The sequence below is a fragment of the Pelobates fuscus genome, chromosome 2 (assembly GCF_036172605.1).
Source record: "Pelobates fuscus isolate aPelFus1 chromosome 2, aPelFus1.pri, whole genome shotgun sequence".
NCBI lineage: Eukaryota > Metazoa > Chordata > Amphibia > Anura > Pelobatidae > Pelobates > Pelobates fuscus.
This window is the reverse complement of record NC_086318.1, coordinates 32,621,064-32,639,963: the sequence shown is the minus strand read 5'-3', so window position 1 is coordinate 32,639,963 and position 18,900 is coordinate 32,621,064. Positions and strand designations below refer to the sequence as shown.

General features: G+C 39.9%; 1 protein-coding gene across 1 annotated transcript in view; it reads right to left on the bottom strand.

Moving 5' to 3' along the window:
* LOC134585422 (aminopeptidase NAALADL1-like) overlaps nucleotides 1-18,900 on the bottom strand; it is a 44,766-nt gene that overhangs the window by 15,208 nt on the left and 10,658 nt on the right. Inside the window, exons 8-14 of the mRNA XM_063440840.1 lie at nucleotides 18,134-18,219; nucleotides 14,775-14,894; nucleotides 12,548-12,633; nucleotides 11,674-11,737; nucleotides 9,258-9,325; nucleotides 6,477-6,568; nucleotides 3,187-3,277 (exon numbers count right to left, since the gene is read on the bottom strand). Of these exons, the coding sequence (XP_063296910.1) occupies nucleotides 3,187-3,277; nucleotides 6,477-6,568; nucleotides 9,258-9,325; nucleotides 11,674-11,737; nucleotides 12,548-12,633; nucleotides 14,775-14,894; nucleotides 18,134-18,219 (607 nt within the window). The remainder of the gene's footprint in view (nucleotides 1-3,186; nucleotides 3,278-6,476; nucleotides 6,569-9,257; nucleotides 9,326-11,673; nucleotides 11,738-12,547; nucleotides 12,634-14,774; nucleotides 14,895-18,133; nucleotides 18,220-18,900) is intronic.

Here is an 18,900-nt window from a genome sequence, read left to right as displayed (position 1 = left end):
GTTGTATTATCTGCAGGGTTCTAGCTGTATTATCTGCATGGTTCTAGCTGTATTATCTGCATGGTTCTAGTTGTATTATCTGCAGGGTTCTAGCTCTATTAGCTGTAGGATTCTAGCTGTATTATCTGTAGGGCTCTATCTGTATTATCTGTAGGGTTCTAGCTCTATTAGCTGTAGGATTCTAGTTGTATTATCTGCAGGGTTCTAGCTGTATTATCTGTAGGGTTCTAGCTGTATTATCTGCAGGATTCTAGTTGTATTATCTGCAGGGTTCTAGCTGTATTATCTGTATGGTTCTAGCTGTATTATCTGTATGGTTCTAGCTGTATTATCTGTATGGTTCTAGCTGTATGGTTCTAGCTGTATTATCTGCATGGTTCTAGTTGTATTATCTGCAGGGTTCTAGCTCTATTAGCTGTAGGATTCTAGCTGTATTATCTGCAGGGCTCTATCTGTATTATCTGCAGGGTTCTAGCTCTATTAGCTGTAGGATTCTAGTTGTATTATCTGCAGGGTTCATGCTGTATTATCTGTAGGGTTCTAGCTGTATTATCTGCAGGGTTCTAGCTGTATTATCTGTATGGTTCTAGCTGTATTATCTGTAGGATTCTAGCTGCATTATCTGTAGGATTCTAGCTGCATTATCTGCAGGGTTCTTGCTCTATTAGCTGTAGGATTATAGCTGTATTATCTGCAGGGTTCTAGTTGTATTATCTGCAGGGTACTAGCTGTATTATCTACAGGGTTCTAGATCTATTGGCTGTAGGATTCTAGCTGTATTATCTGCAGGGTTCTAGTTGTATTATCTGCAGGGTACTAGCTGTATTATCTACAGGGTTCTAGATCTATTGGCTGTAGGATTCTAGCTGTATTATCTGTATGGTTCTAGCTGTATTATCTGTATGGTTTTAGCTGTATTATCTGTATGGTTCTAGCTGTATTATCTGCATGGTTCTAGCTGTATTATCTGCATGGTTCTAGTTGTATTATCTGCAGGGTTCTAGCTCTATTAGCTGTAGGATTCTAGCTGTATTATCTGCAGGGCTCTATCTGTATTATCTGCAGGGTTCTAGCTCTATTAGCTGTAGGATTCTAGTTGTATTATCTGCAGGGTTCTAGCTGTATTATCTGTAGGGTTCTAGCTGTATTATCTGCAGGATTCTAGTTGTATTATCTGCAGGGTTCTAGCTGTATTATCTGTATGGTTCTAGCTGTATTATCTGTATGGTTCTAGCTGTATTATCTGTATGGTTCTAGCTGTATTATCTGTATGGTACTAGCTGCATTATCTGTAGGATTCTAGCTGCATTATCTGCAGGGTTCTTGCTCTATTAGCTGTAGGATTATAGCTGTATTATCTGCAGGGTTCTAGTTGTATTATCTGCAGGGTACTAGCTGTATTATCTACAGGGTTCTAGATCTATTGGCTGTAGGATTCTAGCTGTATTATCTGCAGGGTTCTAGATCTATTGGCTGTAGGATTCTAGCTGTATTATCTGCAGGGTTCTAGTTGTACTATCTGCAGGGTTCCAGCTCTATTAGCTGTAGGATTCTAGTTGTATTATCTGCAGGGTTCTAGCTGTATTATCTGTATGGTTCTAGCTGTATTATCTGTAGGATTCTAGCTGCATTATCTGCAGGGTTCTAGTTGTACTATCTGCAGGGTTCCAGCTCTATTAGCTGTAGGATTCTAGTTGTATTATCTGCAGGGTTCTAGCTGTATTATCTGTATGGTTCTAGCTGTATTATCTGTAGGATTCTAGCTGCATTATCTGCAGGGTTCTTGCTCTATTAGCTGTAGGATTACAGCTGTATTATCTGCAGGGTTCTAGTTGTATTATCTGCAGGGTTCTAGCTGTATTATCTGTATGGTTCTAGCTGTATTATCTGTATGGTTCTAGCTGTATTATCTGTATGGTTCTAGCTGTATTATCTGTATGGTACTAGCTGCATTATCTGTAGGATTCTAGCTGCATTATCTGCAGGGTTCTTGCTCTATTAGCTGTAGGATTATAGCTGTATTATCTGCAGGGTTCTAGTTGTATTATCTGCAGGGTACTAGCTGTATTATCTACAGGGTTCTAGATCTATTGGCTGTAGGATTCTAGCTGTATTATCTGCAGGGTTCTAGATCTATTGGCTGTAGGATTCTAGCTGTATTATCTGCAGGGTTCTAGTTGTACTATCTGCAGGGTTCCAGCTCTATTAGCTGTAGGATTCTAGTTGTATTATCTGCAGGGTTCTAGCTGTATTATCTGTATGGTTCTAGCTGTATTATCTGTAGGATTCTAGCTGCATTATCTGCAGGGTTCTTGCTCTATTAGCTGTAGGATTACAGCTGTATTATCTGCAGGGTTCTAGTTGTATTATCTGCAGGGTACTAGCTGTATTATCTGCAGGGTACTAGCTGTATTATCTACAGGGTTCTAGATCTATTGGCTGTAGGATTCTAGTTGTATTATCTGCAGGGTTCTAGTTGTATTATCTGCAGGGTTCTAGTTGTATTATCTGCAGGGTTCTAGTTGTACTATCTGCAGGGTACTAGCTGTATTATCTACAGGGTTCTAGATCTATTGGCTGTAGGATTCTAGCTGTATTATCTGCAGGGTTCTAGTTGTATTATCTGCAGGGTACTAGCTGTATTATCTACAGGGTTCTAGATCTATTGGCTGTAGGATTCTAGCTGTATTATCTGCAGGGTTCTAGTTGTACTATCTGCAGGGTTCTAGCTGCATTATCTGCAGGGTTCTAGTTGTACTATCTGCAGGGTTCTAGCTGCATTATCTGCAGGGTTCTAGTTGTACTATCTGCAGGGTTCTAGCTGCATTATCTGCAGGGTTCTAGTTGTACTATCTGCAGGGTTCTAGCTGCATTATCTGCAGGGTTCTTGTCTTTTTATCTGAAGGTGTCTAGCTATGCACATTGTCAAGCTTTTTCAGTCAAGCCACATCTTTAATCAGCAATCTTTACTGAAATGATTGAGATTTTGGTTATTGGAATACAAAGAAGAACAGTAGTTCTGGATGAATATGCAAGTGAAATATGTCTACACATATACTTTCTAAAACAAAATACCAACTGCCCAAAAACTGAATTGCTGAGGTTTATTCTCTGAGACTCAAAGTCCCGTATAGACCCACATATGACTTATAATAAAAAACATTGACATTTAAAATGTTTATTTACCGTGTCATACGTGTAGGCCAAATCCATGCACGTTATTCCCAGATAATGCAGAAACGGGGCATAATCACTTCCAATCCCCAGAGTGCCCAATCTAGAAGAAAAAGCGTATCACCTCGTATTTTACACATATACCAACAGATAACAATCAAGAGCAAACGAAGTCAGTACAAAATGCTTATGCCACTACTTATATCAAAAAGTTATGTATTCCCAATAGGATAAGTAAAGACTACGTTCCCATATGACTTGCAGGATGTCAGGTTAACCAATTAACAGGACCTTGTTTTGCCAGAAGATAATAAATATACACTATGCCCTTAGAAGACACGGCACGGTTTATACGTGGAAAATGTTGAGAACACAGCTGGTCTTAAATAGCCTACAAATTGCAAATGACTTGAGTTTGAGAATTTGAGAAAATAATACATTTAACACATACAACAAACTGTAAGGAGCTGGCCGCCCCTTCTTGGGTCACACATTCACTACAGTTCAAGAAACACACTCTGCTGCTCTACTGAGGAACAAAGGAGAACAGTCCATGATGGGACAGAGTGGAGAAATGGTTTCCATCTTGGAGAGAGGATTGTGTAACATATGACTCCACTTCTGTGAATGAAGAAAAAAGTCTTGTGCAAAGCTTCTGAAACCAAAAACTCCTGTATCTAGATTGTCGTTGACTCTAGAACCCTAAGCTTAGAGTCTATCCCATTGTAACATTGTTTGTATTTATCTATAACTGTCTTTAAGTAAACCTAAAATCACTCTGTGTTTGTGTGCCTTCATCTATGTTGGCATTCTATGTGATCGGCTGAGATAACTTTTTTAATATTAAAATGCATTATGAGGGATCGAGATCAGCCTCACATATGTAAGTATTTAATATTTTATTGATTTTTTTAATATATATTTCAAATATTTTCAGTATTATATATATACGGGGGGGGCGGGGCCTGACCGCAGAGCCGAGTGGATGCGAGATAGGGGAGCTCCTGCATCGGCAACTGAAATAAAGCCAAAACCAGGCACAAAAAGGCACCAAATCGAGGCAGAAGTGCCACCACCAGAGAGGTGACATGGTGGGGCACAAGCTGACGCAAAACAAAAAGCCCATGGGACATAACCCGGCAAAACGAGGCCTGCGGCCTACAAGCATGGCGGACACGGGGGAGACGGACGCTTTCCCGCGACCTGCCACAGAAGCAAACACGTACAAGGGCTCCTGTTCCCCCCCCTATGGGCCGGCGGGGGTCATCCCGGCCCCAAGAGGATTAGCCCAAGCAACGGAGCAGCGCCTCCAAATGAGACCCACCAACACCAAACTGAAGCCGACAGTAACCGGTCCACCTACCCTTCCAGATGGACTAGATACACTGGCACGGCTCAACGCCATATTCAAGGCTTTCTGGCGCAAAATAGAGGACCGACATGCCACGACACAAGGCCCAGCGGCACACTCACGAGTAACGGCACTCACAAGCCCACGCCCTCAGGGCACAAACCAAGCGGGAAAGAGAGCACAGAAATGGAGTCGCAAACACAGACCCCCCCTCCCGCCGGGCAGACTTCGCCAGGTGCAACCAGTAGCAAACGGCGCCTCAGAGAAGCAAAAACCCTCCCGGCCTCTAGCCCACACGAGCACCGAGACACGCCTGCATCACCACACACACCAAAGTGTAAAGAAACCTCCCGCAGAGATGAACATCCCTTGGAAAGGGCGGATTGGGCTCCACGCATCATCCCTGCACAAGCAAAAGAAAACGCAAAGTCGGACCCATAAGAGACCTACCTCTGCACAGCGCCGAAGACCTCCGGTACTCCCAGCAACTACTATAGTCCAGCGCCAACGCAAACCCGCCTACCCACCTCAGAGAGGCTCTACTACACGCCGACCCAGCAAAGACCCACCAGCAGCCGCAGAGAGGTGGGAACCGACATGGAGCAAGCTCAAGCCAAACAAACCTCGGAGAGATCAAACCCTGAGCGGTGAACCACGCTGCCTATCATCAGACTTTCAAAACTTGGCATGCCCCAGGGCGGGCAGGGACTTTGCTGTACCATTACAAGGTATAGGGTGACTGTGAACTGCGATATAGGTGCCACAGGGGGTCCCATCAGCCTTACTCTGCGAGATGTGGAAAGACTGTCACACTAACTCTTGTTACCTCTTGTCTTCCTTGCACTCTGGGCCCAACTAGGTCCCTTAACTGTTTACCTGATGTCCGGTTCTATTTACTCTGGGGACATGCTGGATACCAGCTGCAACACACTAAGCCCCTACAATCACAGCCATATGCCTTTCTGTTTTAAGCTGCAACTTAACTCAGAAGAGCAACTTATGTACTTTCATACTTGTCCATTTGCCTGCAGGTCTCTGCTAAGTTAGCTTGTACCCTCTGGCAGGTGCTATCAACACCAAATCTGTCCCCGTAGACGTAGCCTACAGTACCCGGCACCATAACATATACGATATACTCCTCATCAGCATCTCCCGTTCATGAGAACAACATTTATGACACACGAGCATTGCTATTGATCGTTATCTTGTGTGGCTATTCGTGTACTAAGTCACCATCCTGAGTTCCTTGGGTGCATGTACTGCTTCACCCTGTTAAGCCAAACTAACTAACCACCCGAATGCTCAAGCTTGCAGTTATTTAATAAATTGGATGTGTCCTTTCTATGTCAAGCATCTAAGATATACCATTAATATTAATTTACATATACTTAATCGTTTGTGTTATCATTTTATTTTATTTAATATTACTCTGCAGTGCATATTAGCGCGTAAACAAATCATAACATACCAAGCACTATGTACCTCCCGCTGAGCTTACCCAGCTAGTTAATTTATCTTTTGAAAATTCTAGACAGCAGGATGTACATATCTCTTCATTGATTATTGTTTTAGCTAGGCTTGAAACATATGTAAAGAAATGTCTATGTTTTTTCTCTTACAAAACTAAAATTGTGCTGTATACTCATATGCCACGTTATGTTTTAACTGTTCGTTACCTTACTGCTTGTGACTGCTATTGTGGCTGAACAAGCCTGTTGTTATACCATGCACGACAAAAATAAAGAATTAAAAAAAAAAAAATGTATATTTTTCATAATAATTTTTTTTCAGATTTCATACAGTTGTTTAGGCCTATCGCTTGAAATTCACATGTTAGTTCTTCATTAAATTCTCGATTTAATAAATAATCCTGCAAGTGATTATATATAACCAACGCTGAACACAAACTAAGCTCTATGAGGAGTTAAATACATGAGAATGAAGCACTCACCGGGGAATCTGTCCATAGTGAGGGCTATCTCGACTGAAATGGTTTTTCCAGTTCTCGTAGACTGTGAGGGAAGAATCACCTGGGATTTTAACCTGAGAAAAACAAAGTAATTACTAATTTATGATGGAAAAGATAATTAGAATATAACATTTATTTATAAAATATTTTACCAGGAAGGATACATTGAGATTTCTCTCATTTTCAAGTATGTCCTGGGTCCACAAAACATTGCATTGATACATTAGGGTACAATAAAATACAAAAACAATATTAATACACAATAAATACAAAATGTTACATAGAACAGGTAGGAAATATATAATCAACCATGACACGTGCATTATTTTTTGGTCGGATTTACAAAGAGCCTGTGTTGTTCATTGCGATGATAACAGCTATAACTCTATACAAAATTAAGAAAAACAGAAATTACAGTGTCATATCTTTCAATGGGACTCTAAACTTGAACCTGTCAGGATTGCCAATTAAAGTGCAAATTCAAAGTAAATTGAGGGTAAATTTGAAACTGAATGCCAACCATTTTTTTTTTGTCCTAACATTTGAAATTCCCTTTGAATTCCTGATAACTCATATTTTAGTGAAGAACCCTTCTGTCATGATATTCGGCGACACTCACCTGTCCCAGGGCATCTGTGACGTCCGGTCCTGCAGGTGGGACCTCGGGCAGCTGTGGTGCTCGCTGCTACTGCAGCACTGTCTGTCGACTGACTCTTGTGTCCACCATCGGTGACTGCCTCATGCCGTGCAGGAAGGATCGGGGAAAGCTGAGGAGCGGCTCAGGGAGATGCAGCCAATAAGGTGCAGAGCCCCAGAATGTATCTTAAAGCCTATGGGTAGCAGTCATGTGACTGAGTCTATCTTAAAATACCCAAGCAGTTCCTTCAGTCAGTGCTTGGTTGTTCTGGTGCTTTGCTTCAGATCACTGGCGTCTTTGTGAATTCCTCTCCAGTTCCTGTTTTTTGTCTCTCAGTTTGTGAATTCCTGGCTTCTGACCTTTGGCTTTGATTCTTCTCCCTAGCTGCCAGCCAATGGCCATTGCACCGCCTGACTTTGTCTCCTTCCTGACCCTTATTGGATAATTTGCTCTTCTGACCTATTTATCATTAAAAGCACCCATGCCACCATAAGGTACCTGGTAAGGTCTGTTTGTAAAGGGTTTCTGGTCCAATGGAAGAGTAGTCCTCTCCAAAACAAATCAACCAGTAGGTTGTCTCACCTACCTATTGAAGTTAAAGGAACACTATTGGGTCAGGAACACAAGCATGTATTCCTAAGCCTATAGTGTTAAAAACAACATCTAGACCCCCTGACTCCCCCTTAACCCACTAAATATAGCAAAATCTTACCTTTACCCCAGTCTGCTGGCTCTGTCCCTGATCTGCCTTCTTAGCTGACATCATCAGAAGTGGTGTTCTGAGCCAATCACAATGCTTTAACATAGGAAATCATTGGATTGGCTGAGGTTGTCAAGAAGGCGGATCAGGGGCAAAGCCAGCACAAGCCAAACACAGCCCTGTCCAATTAGCATCTTCTCAGAGTTGCATTGAATCAATGCATCTCTATGAGGAAAGCTCATTGTCTCCATGCAGAGGGTGGAAACACTGAATGCCAGTCACACTGTGCAGCACTGCCCCAGGAAGCACCTCTAGCATCTGAGGAGTGGCCAGTGGAGTTATCAATAGGCTGTGTTTACTGCAAAAAGCATGAAGGTAATGCTTCTACTCACCAAAGCAATTACAATAAGCTGTGGTTATTGAGGTGACTATATTGTCCACTTAAATGCAGGGTCACCTTTTCAGTAAGAGTCAGTTTTCTTGAAAAACACATAAACAGTTTTCTAGTGATTCATTGAAGGTTATGTTAGGAGATAAGTAACCATGACATAACATTAGCGCTGCCAACCACAACTCACTGGTTTCTTACTTTTTACATGTTTTGACAATTTGGTTGTTCACCCAGATCGGGGCTATCAGGGGATGTGACCTTTGTGGGGATATTTTGTATTTTGAGGTACTTTTTGGGGTTTGTAAAAATGAATGTTTTTTTCTGTTTAGAGTTAATTGAGTTAGCCCATTGTCTTTGTTAATTGTATCACAGACAGAGGGGAGGGATTGTGTGCTGTAAGTGGGAGTGTCGGACATTGTTGTATTGTTCTGATTGGTTTGTGTCCTTTGTGTGCCTGTGTTCCATCAGGTCCAGGGGGTGTGCCTCTGGTCTAAAGAATTGTATATAAGCCAACCTGTATCAATAAAGCCTCAGACTTATTCTAACCTTCATGAAGTTTCGGCTCATGTTTGGGGGATTGGAGAACCTACACTTTGGGGATTGCTATAATCACTATACTCCAAGAGTATAAACACTAAGGTCTTGTAAGAGCTTGTTCCTGTTCCTGCTCTCCGGATTACGAGAGTTCTTCGTACTGGAAGCTGAATCCTGGTCTTGGGTCCAGAGTGGGTGGAAGACAGCGAGACCCCAACCAAGCTGCGGCGGTTTTGGGGGTCTGCGGTGGTTATGGTGTCTAGTGGAGTGCTTGGAGCCCGCGGAAAGTACAAGGAGCATCCCAATCGGGGTGCCAGGCGATCTGTTACATATACCTTTAAGCACCTGAATCTTAAAAAAAGACTCCTGGACATATAGTGAAAGGGGTGTCCAGTGGCTCCCAATGACATGCGCATTTCCATGTACATATTACGCTGTGTAAGTGACACCCCTAGTGACACATTTTCAATGATTAAATCTGTTAAACCCTTCTATAAATACCTGTTTGGATGCAGCAAAGATAACGCTTTGCGCTGGAGGTGTTCCCTGGGCTCTCAGTGATGCATTGGCTAAAGTCAGAGATGAAAATAGATTAACTACAGATCCACATGAGCAGATAGCAAATATTCAAATATTTTTTATAGGACAATATTTTATACTTTAAGCACCGGCCGCTGCTCAGAGATATCAATCGCTGCCACCATTCAACAATACCATAGAGCACAAGCAAGCCGAAAAAAAAAACACACGAAAAAAAATGTTAACTTTATTTCTTTAGCAGGAATCTTTGGCTAAGACACAGCAAGGGAGACGACACAGACAGATGACAGGTGTCTTAAGAAAAATAAATAAAGGTATTGTCTGCTTTCTATTACTGGTTGAAGTCTGTGATTGGGTTTTTTTCAGGCTTGTTTTTGCTCTGTGTTACAGCAGTAACAGCTGACGCCCAACCCACAGATATCGCTCCGATATTGCAGCTGTTCTACTATTGACCTTTAGCAGATATATAGGAACAATGCGTAAAGAGATAAGACCATAAGACAGCTTGAGGCAGGTTCCTAGATTTTATAGGAGGTAGACTAGAGGCACCATGAGAATACTTGGCTGAGCTCGGCTCCAGGCGCCATCTCTGTAACAGGGTTACTGTAAATATCGTAAATATAAAAGTGAGAACTGTTTCAAATTGAAGGTCAAAGTAGATTAACTGGAAATATAGCTGACTTGGAGAATTTTTTTTCCAGAGCAGTTATTCCGGCATTAAATTTGAATTCACTTTGAATTCACCACAATACTCCTTTTAGTAAGTAACTATGTATATCTCACTTTTGGTCGGACAGTTCCTGATTTAATTAACCCTGTCTTTCTTAATTAATAAAAAAAAAATAGTATAACTGATTTTAGTATTGTCATTAATAATAATAATAATAATAATAATGTAATAAGATGTACGTGAAAATGTGTATTAATTAAATACATCCTTCCTGGTAACGTATGTTGATAGTATTATTAACCTCCATTTAGTACGAAGAATGTGTAAACACATGTATATACATTTGTCTCCATTATATAATCTGCAAACAAAATTAATCTAGACTGTCAGCTCGTTTGAGCAGGGTCCTTAACTGCCTATTGTTCCCGTGTCACTGTGTAATTGTCTCATTTATTGTAAAATTTCTCCCCCTTTCATAATATTGTAAAGCGCTGTGGAATTAGTTGGCGCTATATAAACACCAATGATAATAATAATAATAATGCATTCTGGTTTTGCCGTTATTCTGTGATATCGTTGAAACTGCTGCATTCATTACTTTGTCCACTAGGTGACACTGTAACAACAGTCTACAGAGAATCGTTCACTAACGCTATCCCAAGCAGATACAGAGAAAGCAATAATATGTATAACAGCAGATGGGATACTACAAAAAATGTATCATTCCTGCCACTTGATATCAAAATAGAACATTTTCTAATTGTTAAAGACGTATTTTAATATTTAACATATGCTTCTGAAGGAGCTGAGGGGCTGTATTCATTTGTACATCGCTTCTGAGTATGTTGGTGCTTTGTAGAAAATATTTACCCAACACTGACCGCATCACCCCGAGTTAATTATTTCAAATATTTCAATATTCAATGATCTGATAACCACGAAGCACTGTGCATTCAGAAAGCACTGTGTTTTATTCACTAAATGAAGATTTTTAGAGAATTGACAGGACAATTGGAAAAAATAAATGCCACAAATTAGCGATTTTATTTTTCATCGTACTAATTTTCAGCATGAAATGTCAAATTTATTGCTAATTCTCCACAATTTCTGGTTCAGTGAGTAAACCCATTGCTTACAGATATGGCAAATGATCACAGCCGGTTCTTACTCACTAAAGCATCAGAGAATGGTCAGTGACTGACCTGGTGTTTGCATATGTTACATTAGAATAGTTGACATAAGGGTGCTAAGTGCACAGCACACTTCCTTAGATGCTCATTCACAAATGTATCTTACCTGAAAATGTGTTGATTGTTGAATCAAAAAGTATGTTTAGATTTAGTCATGAAAACAAAACATAATAGAGCTTGGGTGCTGAAAATTACCCAAAATCTTCAAAATCAAGCAATTATCGTGATACTTTTCCTAAAGATAATAAGATGACCCAAACTGACACAAAATTCTTGGTAGGGACTTAGATTGTAGATTGTGCCATGTGTTAGGGTATATTAAACGTGGCACACCCCTTGCGCACACCATCAATTGATGGGCTGGAAAAGTAGCCGAAATTGATTTTTTTCCAATTCACCTTTTTTGCAATGGTATTTGATTTTTAACTTGTGTTTCATGTGATGCTTTTATCTCCTTTCATCTCCTGCACAAGTGTGAACAATGAAAAGCTCTATTTTTTTTTCTTCCAAGTCTTACCAAACACAGCGATATCCACATTAATATAGGCTGCAGTTCGATCTCTCAGCTTGCTGTAATATTCCTAAATAAAATGTAAAAATACATATACAAATAATTATTATTTATAATTTATTACATAAATAATTATTTTGCTTCTTAACCCCTTAAGGACACATGACGTGTGTGACACGTCATGATTCCCTTTTATTCCAGAAGTTTGGTCCTTAAGGGGTTAAATTATATAAACTAAACCCCCTTTGCCGTCACACTAAATGTAAAAGCAGAGAAAAGCAGAGTTTGCCACATGACATCATATTACAGTATCAAAAATAGAGAAGAGGGTTTCACTCAATCACAAAAATCTAAATGAGTATGGGTCAGAATACCCCATAGAATATACATCAAAGAAAAAATCTCCCTGTGACACTCCCTGTGATACGTTTAAAGCAGATTTAATGGATCTGCAACGTTTCGACCTGTTTCGACCTGTACCAAGGTCTTTATCGAAACGTTGCGGATCCATTAAAGCTACTTTAAACGTATCACAGTGAGTGCCTGAGATTTTTTCTTTGATCATACTAAAGTAGTCTTATTAAAACCTACATGAAACTCCATAATGAAGCGGGTAGAGAGCAGCAAACAAATGGATCTCACCACAACCTTCCTCTAGATCACAAACCCATTTATGTACTTACCCCAGGAATAAATAAATAGAAGACAGACTTAAAGCTGTTATTATGGAAAAGGACTAAGCGCAATTAACATAGAAAATAAAATGTCTCTCGACATTAAGCAATTTGGCCTAGAATATAAACTGTCCCCAAACATATGACGATAGTCAAGGTTCCCAAATGTTTTGGGTTATTTACTGCTTATCACCATTAGTAGTTACCTCTGCAAACTCTGTTGAGCCAATCAGGCCAAATTCTTCGGCACCCCAGCTGCCAAAAATGATAGATCTTCGAGGGCGCCACTTACCTATGAAATCATCAGATGGTAGACTTTCAGTATAATGTATCATAACATATAGCTAATAAATATATTTGGCAGAAACAATAATGGATTCCATCATCGTAGACATGTAAGTGTTGCATAAGTAAGTGTGTGTTTTTTTACATTAACTTTTACTACTCAACCCAGTTAGTAAATCAGTAGTGTTTTCAGTTTCACTTTTAGTGCCTAATGTTTTTGCTGTTCTTAGTGCGCACTCACCCTTACAAAAAAAAGTCTACACAGTGCACTAGTCTACTCACTCTTACCCTCATGTTTCTTTGATCATTTCAATTACCATCCTTATTATTCTACAACTCTGCTTCACTTGGTTTTGCTATTCATTTTATGGACCAGATCAGTTGATAATCAGCAGATTTCACTTTCTTCAATCGTCAAGTTCACCTCCACCGTCCACCCGTCCTACTGTAATGACTGGCTGATGGTAACTCACAAACCATAGGTCAATTCTTGACCAGCAAGAAAATAACAGAGACAGACGTAAGAAGAAATAGTACTGGTCTATAGGGGGGTTGGCCTAGAAGTAACACTGTCACTTTCTTCAATCATCAAGTTTACCTCCACCGTCCACCCATCCTACTGTAATGACTGGCTGATGGTAACTCACAAACCATAGGTCAATTCTTGACCAGCAAGAAAATAACAGAGACAGACGTAAGAAGAAACAGTACTGGTCTATAGGGGGGTTGGCCTACAAGTAACACTGTCACTTTCCAGGTTTTCATAAAAATAAATTCTTAATTGAAATTTAATAATGACTGCATTGGAATTACATTGAACATTCAACATCAGAAAATAGTATAATAAAAATAAAGAATATGAGAACGGGAAATAGCTCAGGTCTTAAAAATGTTTTTTGCTCACTTGTGTCATTACAGAGAGAATATATAAAATTTTCCTATCAGACTGATATGGACAGACCACATCCAAAATTCTGGCAAGTGCCCTCTGCACAAGAGATACAGCAACTCCGGACAATCATTTCCACCTTCATTGGGTCATGTCAGCGAGGTGTAGCCGATACCTCTAACCATGGGCAAGTTATTGAGGTTTCCCTGTGACCGCGCCCATTCTCTATTTTTGTTGCAATGTATTTACTTAGGCTCTTCCAGAAGGAGGCCCCATGCTCACTGTGCCTAGAGGGGTGTCAGCTATACCTCACTGACGAGGCCAAAACAGTTTTTTCCAAAAATCAGAATCTGGGGTTGCTATGTCTCTCATGCAGGGAACATGCCAGCAGCCCAGGGATTAAATACTGGTGATCTGAGTTAATTTAGCTAGGTTGGGAGATGTTTGTCTGGAATTTGGCTTGCTTACATTGATGAAGCTAGATTGCCCAGAAAATACTTCTACTTCTCCATATACACAAAAAATGGAAGCCATTTACCTGATCCTGTCCCAAACTATTCATTCCCTTTTTGACACACACACATGTGCTGTTCTCATTATGAATGAGATTCTTGTAAGACTTACATTCAGAATAATCTGATTATGTTTATCTGCTTTTATAACATCTTTGCCAACTTCAGTCTGATTGTCAACCCCCTTCATTAATATGAATGCACTTAATGAAGGTTTCCAATGGCATGATCCCTAAAAATGTCTCTTCCTTTAACTTTTTATCTTTTTCTGTTTCTGACACTGCTAATCGCTAACTCCCTCTTAACCTGTTCTGTTCCTTGGGTCTTCATGGTGGACAGACACTAGACTTTTCGCTAAATCATAAATTGGCATTAAGTCACATATTTACAATGTTTTAAAGCCAAAAAAGCGGGGCTGGAAATATGGCTGAGTTGAAGAATGTTCCTAATTTGTCTACATTGGGCTAACATTTGAAATTCAATGCTCGGTTCCATAAATTCCCAGTTTAGTGAATAACTCTGAAAGCGAGTGTCTGGCTTATGTCATATCCTTGAAATTATTCTCTCTTTATCTCCATCCCTGGTAACTCGCCCCCATCCAAGCATTGTTCTCCCAGTGCTATCAAAAGCTATCAGAATGGAATTGGAATGGAATCATAACGTAAAACAAATCAAATCAAAAATAGTTTGGATAAATATTTCACAAAGGGTTCTCTTTGAAGCTGGAACTGGTACTGAACAGATTACCTTGTTTTAATTTGCTTCCAAGAACTCTTGTTATCTCCAGCATTACAGCCGTTCCGCTGCTGGGGTCGATAGCTCCGTGTACCCAGCTGTCTCTGTGGTTGCCATACATAATATACCTGTCTGGGTACATGAATCAGATAGGGAGTCATGTAGAGTGGAAAGAACAAGCTGAGCATAGATTAACAGAATTTAAAAAGACAGGTTATAAATCAAGCTCTGGAAGAATAATGACTAAACCTGGCACTGCAGAATGCTCATTATAATGCTTTATGAGGACAGAGCAATACAAAAAATATACGGTAAAACATACGTTACATTTACAAAAGTAAAAAGAAAATACTTAAAGTTGCCAGTTTAATTAATAATCCTATGTATATTTTTGTAAAATTACACTATAAACTGGTTTATCCCATAAATCCCAGTTCTTCTTACACAATCCATTTGTTTCCATGGCGATAGCTCCACTTTTAGAACATTGTTAAATTTATAAATCTCTCCAAATTACCAGTAGACTAATAAATACACAAAAAACGTGACAATGGGGGTGTTTAGATATAAGGAGTAAATTGCAATCTCAGGTTTAATGATTATCGACATGTTAGCATCTAATATTTCTAATACATTTGTGCAACATATTCACCATTTCTAGAAGTAGAACACTGAAAAGGGCCGTATACCTTTAAAGGACACTGTAAAGGTTACTATATCATGGACTAAAAGGTCATTCACTTGGTTGTCCATAACCTTCCATTGTCTCAGTTAGCAAGGTTACTACAAAGATGAAAATACTGCACTCAGGAATAGCGATCAATACCTTGATCGCTAACAGTGGAGCTTCAAATCTCTGTATAGATCATGCCCCTGCAGTGTCCCTGCTCAATTCATTGCCATTTAGGAGTTAAATCGCTTTTCAATCAGATGTGACAACACAGTGCATTTAATTTAGAAGTTTTCAGCTTTGTAAATTGCACTTTAGTCAATAACCTGCAAGCTATTAACAAAACATGAAATAAGAAATTCTAAATTAAACAGACTGTGTAATAAGTAATGTTAAAGAAACACTATAGTCACCTAAATTACTTCAGCTAAATAAAGCAGTTTTAGTGTATAGATCATTCCCCTGCAATTTCACTGCTTAATTCACTGCCATTTAGGAGTTAAATCACTTTGTTTCTGTTTATGCAGCCCTAGCCACACCTCCCCTGGCTATGATTGACAGAGCCTGCATGAAAAAAACTGGTTTCACTTTCAGATGTAATTTACCTTAAATAATTGTATCTCAATCTCTAAATTGAACTTTAATCACATACAGGAGGCTCTTGAAGGGTCTAGCAAGCTATTAACATAGCAGGGGACAAAACATGTCTTAATTAAACAGAACTTGCAATAAAGAAAGCCTAAATAGGGCTCTCTTTACAGGAAGTGTTTATGGAAGGCTGTGCAAGTCACATGCAGGGAGGTGTGACTAGGGTTCATAAACAAAGGGATTTAACTCCTAAATGGCAGATGATTGAACAGTGAGGCTGCAGGGGCGTGTTCTATACACCAAAACTGCTTCATTAAGCTAAAGTTGTTCAGGTGACTATAGTGTCCCTTTAAAACAATAGATATTACTTTACAGGAAGTACGTAGGGTAACTGTGTAAGTCACATGCAGGGTAGTTGAGGCTAGGGCTGCTTAAACAAAGTGATTAAGCTAAAGTTGTTTTGGTGACTATAGGGTCACTTTAACAGCACTGAAACCATTTCACACACAATAGAGATATCAAAAATACTGCCAGCAACTGTTTTCCATAAAACCCCAAGGTTAAATCAATGTCCCACACAATGGATGCTGGTCCATAGCGTCTGGTGGGCTTCCTTTTTTTTGTTGGCAGCACATAGGGATAAGTGGGAAGCACCCAACAAGGGAGTGGGGGCAGCAAACCACCAGCCAAAATAGCTCTGTATGATAGATAGATACATACATACAGACAAGACCTCTGAACGTGCCATGTAGTATCTGTCACCAAGACATTGACAGCAGATCCTTAAAGTCCTGCAAGTTGCGAGTTGGGGCCTCAATAGATTGGTTTGTTGTTCCAGAACATCCCACAGATGCTCAATCAGACTAAAATCTAATGTTTCTAAAGACTAAAATAAAATGTTTCTCAACACATTCCTGAACATTTTTTGCAGTGTGGCAGGGTGCATTATCCTGCTAAAAGAGGCTACTGCCATCAGGGAAAACCATTGCCATAAAGTGGAGTACATGGTCTGCAACACTCTCTAGGTAGGTTGTATGTGCCAAAGTAAACATACACATGAATGCCAGGACCAAAGGCTTCCCAGCAGAATATTGCCCAGAGCATAACACTGTCTCCACCGACCTGACCCCTTCCCCAGGTAAACGATGCACATGCACCAAGCCATCACCAGATCTAAAAGACAACATGTTTCATCAGACAAAGTAACCTTCTTCCATTTCTCCATGGTCCAGTTCTGATGTTTATGTCCCCACTGAAGGCACTTTCAGAGATGGACAGAGGTCCATCACGGGCAATCTGACTGGTCTACGGCTACACAGCACCATATGCAGCAAACTGCGATGTACTTTGTGTTTTGACACTTTTCTAACATGACAACCATTAATTATTTCTGCAATATGAGTTAAAATATCTCTTCTATGTAATCAGACCAGTCATGCTAGCCTTTGCTCTTTACGTGAATCAATGAGCCTTGAGTGCCCATGATGGTGATGCTGGTTCACCGCTTGTCCTTCCTTTCATTACATTTGGTAGGTACTAACCACTGCATACAAGGAACACCCCAAGACTTGTTGTTTTGGGGATGTGCTGACCCAGTCGTCTAGCCGGCACTATTTGTCCCTTGTCAAAGTCACTCAGATATTTTCTCTTTCTCTTTTTCTAACTCAAACATGAAATTCAAGAACTGACTGCCTCATATATCCCACCCCTCGACAGGCGCCATTGCAACAATATAATCAGTTATTCACTTCACTTGTCAGTGGTTTTAAAGTTGTTGGTGATCAGTGTGTATGTGAAACAGACATGTTAGCGATGAAAAAAAGGCATTCAACCATTCCAATGATGGAGTAAAACACTTACCTATAACCACATGCCATCACACACATCACAGGGGCCACACATAACATCATTTGGAAACTTACATTGATTCACAAGGAACTCACACACCTCAAATACCAGATTGTTTCCACCATAGTTATGGCATATTTCACATTGTGGTTTATGGGAGTTCAGGGGTTAAATGGGAGTGTTAAAATGTAAATATTGACAAACAGTAGCCATTTTTTTTTCTGGATTGGCCACTATAAAGTGAAACAGGACACAAGCTCCTCACCGGGTTCCACGGCTCCCCTGATAAATCCCATCACGTTGGCCGAAGACTTTATAGTTCTTTTATTGTAAACGTTGATCTGGACATCACTGAAACAGACGTTTAACATTGTCACAATCATTGAAGATGTAATTAAGTCTATTTACTAAATTGTGTCAGGAATTCAAAGTGAGTAATACATTTTAGACCATAACAACCTAACTGGGAAAAAAGTTAGAAATGTATTTACTTAATCTGTTTTGGCCTAAACTTTGAAATTCACTTTGATTTCAATTTTTGAATTACTATGTGCAGGTGTCTTTAAATTTGGGTTTCAAGAGTGTGTCAGTGTGTCTTTGTGTATGATTGTTAGCATGATTTTGTGTATAAGTGTCAGCATGCTTTGGTGCATGAGTGTCAGTGTGTTTGTGTATAAGTATCAGTGTGTATGTGTCAATGTTTGTGTATAAGTGTCAGTGTGTGTCTGTGTATGATTGTCAGCATGCTTTGGTGCATGAGTGTCAGTGTGTTTGTGTATAAGTATCAGTGTGTATGTGTCAATGTTTGTGTATGAGTGTCAGTGTGTGTATGTGTATGATTGTCAGCATGCTTTGGTGCATGAGTGTCAGTGTGTTTGTCTATAAGTATCAGTGTGTAAGTGTCAATGTTTGTGTATGAGTGTCAGTGTGTGTCTGTGTATGAATTTGAAAGTTTTTGTTTATGAGTATCTCGGTCTCTCTCCTGGTTCCCCTCCTATCTCTCCCAGTGCTCTTTCAGTGCTATTTTCTCTG